The sequence below is a fragment of the Arachis ipaensis genome, chromosome B07, assembly GCF_000816755.2.
Source record: "Arachis ipaensis cultivar K30076 chromosome B07, Araip1.1, whole genome shotgun sequence".
NCBI classification, from domain to species: domain Eukaryota; kingdom Viridiplantae; phylum Streptophyta; class Magnoliopsida; order Fabales; family Fabaceae; genus Arachis; species Arachis ipaensis.
This window is the reverse complement of record NC_029791.2, coordinates 22,660,457-22,671,584: the sequence shown is the minus strand read 5'-3', so window position 1 is coordinate 22,671,584 and position 11,128 is coordinate 22,660,457. Positions and strand designations below refer to the sequence as shown.

At 37.8% G+C, this 11,128-nt stretch overlaps 3 protein-coding genes across 5 annotated transcripts; 1 reads left to right on the top strand and 2 right to left on the bottom strand.

The window, feature by feature from the left end:
* LOC107607035 (delta-aminolevulinic acid dehydratase 1, chloroplastic-like) lies at positions 245 to 2,639 on the top strand. 3 transcript variants are annotated; one of them, XM_021106676.1, is made up of 5 exons: positions 245 to 309; positions 649 to 904; positions 1,029 to 1,140; positions 1,229 to 1,644; positions 1,723 to 1,909. In XM_021106676.1, exons 2-4 carry the CDS (start codon positions 698 to 700, stop codon positions 1,351 to 1,353), a joined length of 444 nt encoding a protein of 147 aa, XP_020962335.1. In that variant the 5' UTR covers positions 245 to 309; positions 649 to 697; the 3' UTR covers positions 1,354 to 1,644; positions 1,723 to 1,909. The 3 variants fall into 3 exon arrangements, 2 of the variants coding, with proteins under 2 accessions (XP_020962335.1, XP_016164510.1); XM_016309024.2 differs by having other exon boundaries at positions 1,244 to 1,644; positions 1,723 to 1,906; XR_002350699.1 differs by adding an exon at positions 2,498 to 2,639 and having other exon boundaries at positions 295 to 309; positions 1,029 to 1,644; positions 1,723 to 2,286.
* On the bottom strand, positions 9,027 to 9,758 carry LOC107607036. The gene has a single exon (XM_016309025.1). The coding sequence runs from the start codon at positions 9,756 to 9,758 to the stop codon at positions 9,027 to 9,029; it is 732 nt and encodes a 243-aa protein (XP_016164511.1).
* On the bottom strand, positions 9,855 to 10,418 carry LOC107607037. Its single transcript, XM_016309026.1, has one exon. It carries the CDS (start codon positions 10,416 to 10,418, stop codon positions 9,855 to 9,857), a length of 564 nt encoding a protein of 187 aa, XP_016164512.1.

Sequence of the window (11,128 nt, the reverse complement as noted above, 5' to 3'; positions counted from 1 at the left end):
ATACTATATATTTGGCCACTATATATTTACGAGCAATGAATTTAGTAGTTCATTGTAATGAATTTTTTGTTTGATCTATTCAAGTTCAATTCCCTGAGTATATTGTGATCTTTTCAGGTTCTTGTAGTGTTATAGTATATATATGAAGTTTTGTTTGTTATTCTTGTTTATAGTTTTGATTTAGTAGATTGAATATTACAACTTAAGAACTTTTCTTTACAACATTGTTGGACAGGTCCTGATGTTACTGGAAAGCATAGGTGGATCAGTGCTAACAATGAAATCACATATTTTGGTTCATCTTTTGAGGTGAGTATTCTTGTTTTCAATGTTATCATCGACACTAATTTCTCTGCTTTGGAAGATTTCAAGCTCTCTAATTGTCAATGTTAAGTACTATTACGTCATATAAACAATCATTTCATTCCTTTCTTCCTGTTAGTTCAATTTTCAGTTTGCTAATGGGTGGCATTCTCAATTTTTTTCCAGAATTAGAATAAGTTATATAACATCTGGAAGATTACCCCTGAGAGAGTCATCATTGCTTCTAAGATATAAAATGTCCTATCTTGGTTTCTTTCTTTAGAGAAGAGGGAAAGATATCACGCAAACTTGTTGAGTGTATTAATACATATTATATTGTTTCAGTATTGTATAGAGACTGTGAAGTCCAATTCAAAAATAGAAGAGAGTAGTTATGCAACAGGGCCTTCCTCGCCCTCTCCACCTCTTTGCCGTTAGAGCAAGTGATTCCCACAACGGTAACCATGCAGGTCTACTCCACAAGCTTGGCCTCTCCGACGCAGAATGCGAAGCCGCCGTTGTTGCCAGTAACGTCCCGGAGGCACCTCCGATTCCCCCTAAACCAGCTTCTCTGGTTGGAACTCCCGTCGTCCCTTCACTTGTGAGTCTCCGATTCAATTTTTGAATAGGAACCAAATGTGTTGACTTTAGCCTTGCGCATTCTTGCTGATGATTTAGAAAAACTTGTTGAGTTAAGCAATTGATTTGATTTGATTTTGTATCAGCCACTTAACAGGCGTCCTCGACACAACCGGAGGATGCCGGCGCTGAGGGAAGCTTTTCAGGAGACAACAATATCGCCTGCGAATTTCGTGTATCCAATTTTCATTCATGAAGGTTGGTCTTGTTTTTACTTGTTTTATGCATTGTTCATGTGTAGTGGAGGTAGTGTAATATGCTATGCTGGATCTGTTTTGATTCGTAGCAATTGAACTTGCAGGTGAGGAGGACACTCCAACTGGGGCTATGCCGGGATGCTACAGGCTTGGATGGAGGCATGGACTTGTGCAAGAGGTTGTTATTTACTCTTGTTTCTGTATCTCCTACTAAAAGTGCTCTAGTAATCCTCCTTAGCATTACACTTGATTAATTCCCTTTTTATGGATTGGCTTTAATGTTTTCTAGCATTATTCATTTATTTGAGTTACTTATCAGAACTTTGAAGCTGTTTAAATATGTTCAAGACGTTTAGATAGATTTAATTGTTTCTTTAAATATCTAGGCTGGAAGGAACTTGGCTAGTTTTGTTTGGGTATTCTACTTCCTGTCCTGAATTTTATCATGTTATTTTATAGTGTTAATAGTGTGGTGCTTTTTCCTAAAATTCCAGATGCCTTGAAGGTTCTATTCTGTTACTTACATACTGTAGATTTTCTGTAGTGTGATTTCAGTCCTGTATGACAGATTTTTTCCTTATAGTCTTCCACAGGGAATGAAGCATACAATGATAATGGTTTAGTGCCTCGGTCAATACGTTTGCTCAAGGATAAGTTTCCAGACCTTGTAAGTGAACATAATTTGAGGTTAATATTTTCTGGTGCTAACATGTGAGTTCAAACAAGAACTAACTATGTATTGCATTACACTATGATATACATAATAAAGAACTATCTTCTAATGAGCGTTGAAGTCATACAAATTATTGTAGCATGACTTATAGGTCAGAGGCTGCTGTCCATTTGGTACATTGCGCCAGGCTTGGCGGTGTACAAATTTCTAAGATTAAAATTGACTTTATGGTCCTAAGAGACCCACAGTACCACGTATTTGCACTTTTAGGTATTAAAATTGACTTTATTGCTCACATGAATTCACACAAGAACGCTAAAAAATGCAGGTATACTAATACTACAATACAATACTATTAGATAAGAACATGTATATAGTGAATAAAAAAGTGATATGTCTCTTTGTGTGTATTTTAATTTGCAGGATATGTATGACAATTTTAGCCAAAAAATTGAAGATGTGATGACCGCAAAGGTAATTCCATTCCCACTTGATGGAGAATATACTTCTTTCTTAAACACTGGCTGAAGAAATCATCCAAGCATAGTTAAGCTATATATAAACATGCTATATTATTAGTTAACCTATTATCTAATTATCGCTCACATATATAATTATTCATGTGTATCTTTAATTTTTCATCAAGCTGAAATTATTGATAGAAACCTTGATTCTTATGGATCAGATATGGTTGGAGAAGAGAAATGTCACGTATATAATTAACATGTGTTGTTAATTATTGCTATGAATTGGTGGTGTAGTGGACATGCTACAATCTTGCAAAGCTCAAATGTTGCTTGGGAATATAGGGTCAGTGGTCTTTTCTGGTATGCTAGTGGAGCAATAATTCAGGCATGAATCTTATATTACATTAAATATCTTCTCTGCATGCTGCTGTTTTTTTATTTTCTTCTTTTTCAAATTTCAATCCTCCTAAATTTCGGAATTTAGAAAGTGAAGTAAGCCTGAGATTTGATATTATGCATTGAACATGAACAGGAATTGTTGTTTGGAGTAATGGCTATAGAGATTAAAAGAAAGGCTCCTCATTGTAATAGAAATTCCTAAATACTTCTGTTTTAGCTTTAACAGCTACTGGAACAGCTAGTGTAAGCATTAGGATTTGTTAACTACATTGTTAGTTTGTCATTATTTCTAGATGATAATGATATTGCAAATACATTTATCTAATTATGTTCATTGTTCAGGAGTTTGGACATAAGTTTGTATTTTATCATGTTATTTTTAATATTTTCTAGTTGTAATTAATGTGATTGGTATTTTTAATATTTTGTAGTTGTAATTAATGTGATTGGAAAATAGTGGTACAATGCTATATTTAGTTTTAATGTATTTCTTTTCTTTTAATTTTCTTCTACATTTTTAATGTCTTGTTTAAATATTTCTTTTTAATAATAAATGATTAGTAGTGTAATAATAATGTAGATTAATTTTTAAAAATTATATTGACAGGTTTGAAATCTCTATAGAATAGTTATTATTTTTAAAATGAAAAATCTTTTTGTGGGGGTTTTAAACCGCCACAAACATTGACCAAAAACTGCCACAAAAGACCAATATAAAACCCCCACTAAACACACACAAAACCTCCACTGAATAGATTGTGGAAGTTTTTAAAAACCCCCACAAAAGACCTCGTGGCACCTCAAATTTTGGGGGTTTTAGAAACCTCCACAAACCATTTGGTGGGGGTTATAAACCTCCACAAATAAGAGAAAAAACTGCCACAAATAAATAAAAATCTTGTAGTGTGGATTGGTGTTGAGCTTTGATGAGCTTCTGTGGATCTCACTGTTTCAGTTTCTCTTGCTGGCTCAGGAGATAAAATGGAAATGTCTTCTCCAATCTGACGAGACAAAACTGGACTGGCAGATTCTTCATTCTGCGCAGACTTGGGATTTTCTTTACTTGTTCCAGCTTCTTCACAATCTGAATCATTATCTATCACAGTACTGGGAATTAAATTAGAATCACAAAAAGTAACATGTATGGATTCCTCTATGGTCCTATGTTCTTTGAGATAAATCCTATAGGCCTTGCTAGTGGAGGAGTATCCAACAAACATCCCTTCATAGGATTTTGGATCAAATTTGCCAAGGTTTTCTTTATTGTTAAGTACAAAGCATTTGCATCCAAAAACATAAAAATACTTAAGATTTGGAGGGGTTCCTTTCCATAGCTCATAGGGGGTTTTCTTCAATCCTTTTCTAATAATTGTCCTATTCAAAATGTAACAAGCTGTATTTACAGCTTCAGCCCATAAAAATTTAGGAATCTCATTCTCACAAAGCATGGCCCTAGTCATCTCTTGAAGGCTTCTATTCCTTCTCTCAACCACCCCATTTTGTTGAGGGGTTCTAGGGCATGAAAAGTTATGAGTAATTCCAAAGTCATCACAGAATTTTTCAAAGTCTTGGTTTTCAAATTCTCTTCCGTGATCACTTCTCAAATGGGCAATTTTTAAATCTTTTTCATTTTGAATTTTATTGCAAAGGGTTAAAAAAGCATAAAAAGCATCATTTTTATGAGCAAGAAAAAGTACCCAACCAAATCTAGAGTAATCATCTACCACCACAAGACCATAGTATTTACCTCCTAAACTTTGAGTTCTTGTTGGACCAAAAAGATCAATGTGTAACATCTCTAATGGCCTTTTGGTTGAGATTCCATCTTTTGGTTTAAAAGAGGATTTTATTTGTTTGCCCAATTGGCAAGCATCACAAGTAAGATCCTTATCAAATTTGATATTTGGAATTCCTCTACCAAATTTGTCTTAACTAGCTTAGAGATTTGGTACATGCTAGCATGACCCAACTTTCTATGCCATAGCCATTTTTCAGATTCAATAGAGGTATAACATGTTACATTATGTTCTTTCAAGTCCTCAAGAGTTAATCCATATACATTATTGCACATTTTAGCCTCAATCCTTCCGTTTGGATGCTAGGCATACCTACAAAACAAGCTCAAGTGACCTTAGGTATCCAAATTTTTTTGGATCCTTTCACGTTAAACCATCTCTTATGTCCTAAGCCATTATAATAAAAAACAACTTTATAAACTTTATCACCTATCATCCTCTCACCAAAAAAGCATTGAAGCGGTTACATATTCTACAAAACCTTGGAGTTGCTGTTTTGTTAAAGCTTGTTGGGTTTTGAAATCTTGTATCATTTGAAGATGAGGCAATGTTTTTAAAATGAGGTTTCTCAACAGATTTATAGAACCCCAAGCCAGCTTTATCATAAAGAGATTTTTGACTAGCCAAGATTTGATTAAGATTTTCAGAACTTTGAGTGAACTTGGCTAAGTCTTCTTTAAGCCTTTTGACTTCTTTAAGCAACTCTTCATTTTTTTTAAAACAATTTACATATGCAATAACTGAATGGTCACTTTCACAGCTCCTAAGTTGGGCTTTTAACTGCTTATTTTCTTCAACAAGATCACAAGCGGTTTCGGCCTCCCTTAGTTTTTCTTTGAGAAATCCATTTTCTGCTTTAAGAATGATGATTTGTTGTTCAAGTTCTTGATTATCCAGCAAAAAGCATCTTATTTTTTTAGAAAGATGATCTATCATAAGGTAAAGAGATTCAGTGTTACGATTAGGGATGATTACCTGTTCAACGTGGTCAGCCATAAGACATGGTTGAGACATGGTTTCGGATTCTTCATTGTCTTCAGAATCATTTTCCAGATCTTTCCATGATGCCATCATACCCTTTTTCTTTCCTTTCTTCGGCTTTTCTTCCTTCTTCAACTTAGGGCAATCATATTTGAAATGCCCCATTTCCTTACAGTTGTAGCATGTCACCTTGCTGATATCTTTCTTCTGTTTTCTTGAGCTGCCTCCTTTGCCTCTCTCCTTGAGCTTCACCATTTTTCTGAATTTTTTGGCAAACAACACAAATTCATTTTCAGAATCACTGGATTCATCATCCAGGGGGTTAGTTACAGATGTAAAAGCAATTTCTTTCTTTTTTGAATCCTTTTTCAAATAAGTGTTTTCAAAAGCAAGTAAATTTCCTCTCAAATCATCATATGTCATGGAGTCAAGACCACTACTCTCAGAAATAATTAATGCTTTTGTTTCCCACTCTTTTGTGAGACATCTCGACACTCTTCTCACTAGCACAGATTCAGGATACTTGATTCCCATAGCATCCAAGCTGACAATGATGATGTTGAAGCGCTCAAACAATTCATCAATGGATTCTCCTTCCTTCATTGTAAACATTTCATATTCTCTGTTTAACATATCTATCCTAGTTTTCTTTACAATGGTGGTTCTTCATGAGTAACTAGAAGTTTGTCCCAGATTTCCTTTACCGTTGTGCATCGTGATACCCGTTGGTATTCCTCAAAGCTGATAGCACAGTTGAGTAAGTTGATGGCCTTGGCGTTGAGTTCAACTTTCTTTCTGTCTTCTTTGGTCCAGCTTGCTTCTGGTTTAAGAGAGACAACTCCTTCAGCACTTGTGACGGTTGGATATTGAGGACCCTCCAGGATAATCTTCCAAAGTCTGTAATCCACTGCTTCCACAAAGATATTCATTCTCTCCTTCTAATAGGTGTAGTTTTTCCCATTGAAAAGAGGAGGTCTGTTGCTTGACTGTCCTTCGGTCAGGTTGTAGGACACCAGATTTGAGCCACTGTTTTTTGTCATCTAGATCTTTTCTCCAAGATGCAAAGCTTGATCTCTTTGAGACCAAGCTCTGATATCAATTGATGGTTTTCAGTAGCTAAGAGAAGGGGGGGTTGAATCTTAGCCCCTTTTTCACTCAATAATACTTGCTGGTCTTTGAAACAGCTTCTGGAAACTTTTTGCCTTTTTGTCTCATACCCAGCCACAAGACTTTTTCTTTTGTCTCGTACCCAGCCACGAGACTTTTCTTTTTGTCTCGTCAATCAGCATGAGATATTTTCAGTTTTATCTCCTGGGCAGCAGAAACAGAAATAGAGTAGAAGAGAGAGAGAATTACACCAAGATATATCCTGGTTCAGCTGCTAAGTGCAAGGCATCCTACATCCAGTCTCCATTACAACAATGATGAAATTTCACTATAATCATTCTTGATTACAAACACCAATTCTCCCTAGGAACTACCCTTCCTATCCGGGACAAGTCCAGAATCTAAACCCAATCCTGAACTTGACTTGGTTACTGCCAAGCTTTCACTGCAAAGTGCTAACCCAACTTGCAAGGGGATTCCCACAGAATCATGAAACACAACATAGATGTACAAAGGACCTCTAAGGACATCTATGGCTTTTTCTTTTAATTTTGCACTCTCTGCCTTTTTCTACTCTATGGCTTTTTTATTACAAACCTCACTGTTTGCCTTTTTTTCATGAGACTCAAGACATGACAAAATTAAACAGAAAAAGTACAAAATGAAAACATTGAAGGAGAAGAACTTATGTAAGCTTGGGGAGCTATAGAAACTCTGTGCTCACTCTTTTCCTTGAATCAAACCCTGACTGTTCACCCTTACTTATAGGGAGAAGCCTCCAAGGTTGAAACCAAACAGATCCAGCTAATCTTCTTCTTCTTCAAGTCAGAACCGGTTTGGCCAGAGAGAGAAAAGAGATAACCCATGCAAAACCCAACATGCAATTACCTCTAGTCCTTCCTTGGTCACCAATCTTCATCAATCTGAGCCCTCCATCCTTGCCTTGCTCTCCAAGATGAACTCCTGGCCCTTGATGCTTCATGATGATGATAGCTTCATCTGCTCCAATCTCTGTCTCTTCCATCACGTAGCCACTGTAGCTACCTCCTGTGGTGGTTGAGCAACATCAGAGTCAAGTCATCCTCTCCAAGGATCTTCTTCTCTGACCGAAATCTTCTCTTCTATTTTTGGGTATGGAGAAGCCAAGATCTTATCACCAAATCTTAACACAAGTGATAAGAATCTTAGCCACAGCATACTTTTAGTTTTGTTTTTCTTGCCATCATTGTGATGGTCTTGTAGCGTGCTTCTTCTTCTCTACGGTGGCTAGTTGTAGCTTCCATGGTTTGCTGTGTAAAGACCGAAAAAGAAGAAAGAAATGAGAGAGAGGAAAGAGAAATTATGAACAATAATTAATGAAACAAAGAGAGAGAATAAAAGTGAATTAATTTCCCACTCTCTTTGCTGAGTAGCGTGTAGTTTGATGATGTCCATCAAATCAAAGACCAACTCTCTCTCATGTTTCTAATACATGTATTAACTTCACTTTAATGAAATTTGAATTCCACTACATGATAGAAATGGATTCCGTTGGAAGCTAGAAGCAATACATTTGCTTTCTCTCCAAATGGAACTAGTGAAGCTGTAATCCGTGATGTCCTGTGAAAGAGTCTCTCGCTGCAACACCTGCATAAAAGAATTAGTAGAAAAAATACCTTTTTTGTCAAATTTTCAAATAACTGAATCCTCTCTATCACTCGATAATCTCACAACCCGAAGCCGATCATGAAGCTGGGTGAGTAACTCTAACTCCCATTGGAACAGTTCTCTCCTCCACTGGAGGTTCCATACCCACTCTAACCCATCCCAGAACCCACAGTCCCCTATTACGAACCCTTGTTGATTTGAAATAGAGAAGAATCTCGGAAAACTATCTCTCAACGATCCACTTTGTAACCAAGCATCCTCCCAAAAACGAGTTTTTCTACCATTACCCACCTCCATAGACAAACCACTAATCATCATATCTCTGACATGTTGCTCCTTTATATTAAGCTGGCAGATATCTTTCCACGGGCCCCCTCTTGATGGCAAAGTTTGGTTTGACAGCACTACAGTTGGGTCCAACTGATTGCAAGAGCATACAACTTTCTTCCCCAGCGGGCATTCCTCCTTTGAGAAGCGCCACCACCACTTAAACAGAAGCACCGCATTTCTAAGTAAAGCATCTCCCACCCCCAAACCACCTAGCTTTTTTGGAGCTTGAACTACCTCCCATTTCACCAGGGGTAAACCGTTATTCCCATCCTCTTTACACCACAAGAATCTTCTCTGCAGTCCAATTATCTTTTCTGCAACCGCCTTTGGCATCTTATACAAGCTTAAGTAGTAAATCGGTAGGCTATTGAGAACAGATTTTATGAGGACCAACTTACCCACTTTATTAAGAGATCTAGCTTTCCATAAGATCAGCTTCTCTTTCACCTTGTCTATGATTGGTTTCCAAGTCCTTACCAACCGAGGATTAATACGAAATTCCTAGGTACCTAACAGGTAACACAGCTTCGGCACATCCCAACAAACCACACACATTCGTCACCCATTCCTTCTCACAGTTGATTGAAATTATGCTCGACTTATCAAAGTTGATACTCAGGCCAGACATTAACTCAAAGCACCTCAATAGCCTCTTATAATTCACAAGCGTCTCTGTGTCCTGTGGACAAAACAATATCGTATCATCTGCAAACTGGAGATGCGACAGTTCTATATTGTCCCTTCCCACTAGCAGTGGAGAAATTCTTCCATTTCTTACCGCATCGCCCACCATCCTGTGTAGCACATCAACAATAAGAACAAACAGGAAAGGCGATAGGGAGTCTCTTTGTCTGAGTCCTCTCTCCATCTTGAATGGTTTGGATAGAAAACCATTGATCAACACCGACATAGACGTTGTAGTCACACATTCTTTCACCCAAGTCCTCCATGTAATACCAAACCCCATCTTCTGTAGCACTATATCCACAAAACTCCATCTCACTCTGTCGTATACTTTCTGGAAGTCTAATTTAACAATAGCCGCCTGCTTCTTTCTCAACTTCAGGCATTGGACCGTTTCACAAGCAATGAGAGCACCATCATGTATTTTGCGGTCCTTAACAAACGCAGATTGAGTCTCCCCCACTAACTGTGGCATCACTAACTGCATTCTTCTTACCAGCACTTTGGATATCACCTTATAAACACAGCCAACCATACTAATCGGTCTAAGGTCTTTGATTTTCTTAGCCCCCACAAATTTTGGAGCTAGCGCCACCCAAGTGACATTAGCATCTGTTGGTAACTTAGCAGTCTAAAAAAAGCCCAACACAGCTCCAATAAACTCCTGACCAATCTCCCCCCAACACTTCTTTATGAAGTTCATATTATAGCCATCACCACCCGGTGCTTTACTGGACTCACAATCCCAAACTGCCTCTCGTACTTCCTCGACTGATGGCATTTCCTCTAACACTGCTGCATCGTCTTCATCAATCTTCTTGACCAGTCCCTCACGGATCCCAACCAAAGGAGCATGCTCCTGCCTATACAGTTCTTTATAAAAGCCTGTAATCGTAGTCTTTATTCTGGCCTGATTTCGTATCAGTCTTCCATTAATCACTAAAGAATCGATTATGTTGTTCCTCCTTCTTGCCGATGCTATGTTGTGGAAGTACCTAGTGTTCTTGTCCATTTCTCGAGCATGTTGGGATCGGGACATCTGCTTCCAATGGATCTCTTTTCTGACATACCACTTCGCACAGCAAGTCACTAGTGCCTTCCTTCTAGCCTCCATTGTTCCATCATAATTACCAGCACTAACCATATCATCAATCTTCTTAATCTCTTCCTCAAACTTTTTTATCCTGCTGTCCATGTCCCCAAAATTATTCTTGTGCCATCTTCTTAGCGGTACCATCAAAGCCTTCAGCTTGTTTGTGAACGTATCATCTCCCAATCTCCTCTACTCATCCTTTACCAACTTCAGAAATCCTTCATGTGTGAACCAGAAATCCAAACTACGAAAAAGTCTCGGACTGGCACAAAATTTAGAATCTTCTAAGATCAACGGGCAATGATCAGATAGACCTCTCGGTCCCCCTTTCAAACGAGTATCTGGAAACTCCTCAAGCCACTCCAAACTGACCAAGATCCTATCAATGTGGCTACAAAATTGTCCTCGGAACGATGTGAATTTCCGATCGGTCAATGGTAAATCTACTATCTGTAGGTCTTGCACCCATTCCTTAAAATCCTCCGCAGATGCCGGTAAACTAACAGCGCCTTTCCTTTTCTCCACCCGTAGTATCTCATTAAAGTCTCCCATGAAACAAAACGGGACCTGACATAATCCCACGATGTAGCTTAACTCTTCCCACATCACCAATTTCTCATTCCGAGCATGTGCACCATATACCAAGCAAAAAGCACATTTAAAATTATTTTTGTCAGCAAACCTTCAACGCACAGCCAACCATCTCCTTTGTAACAATTCGAACATTTAAATAATAAATTATCCCACATTAACAGTAAACCACCAGAAGCACCCATTGATTCCACAAACTCCCAACCCACCATATCACAACC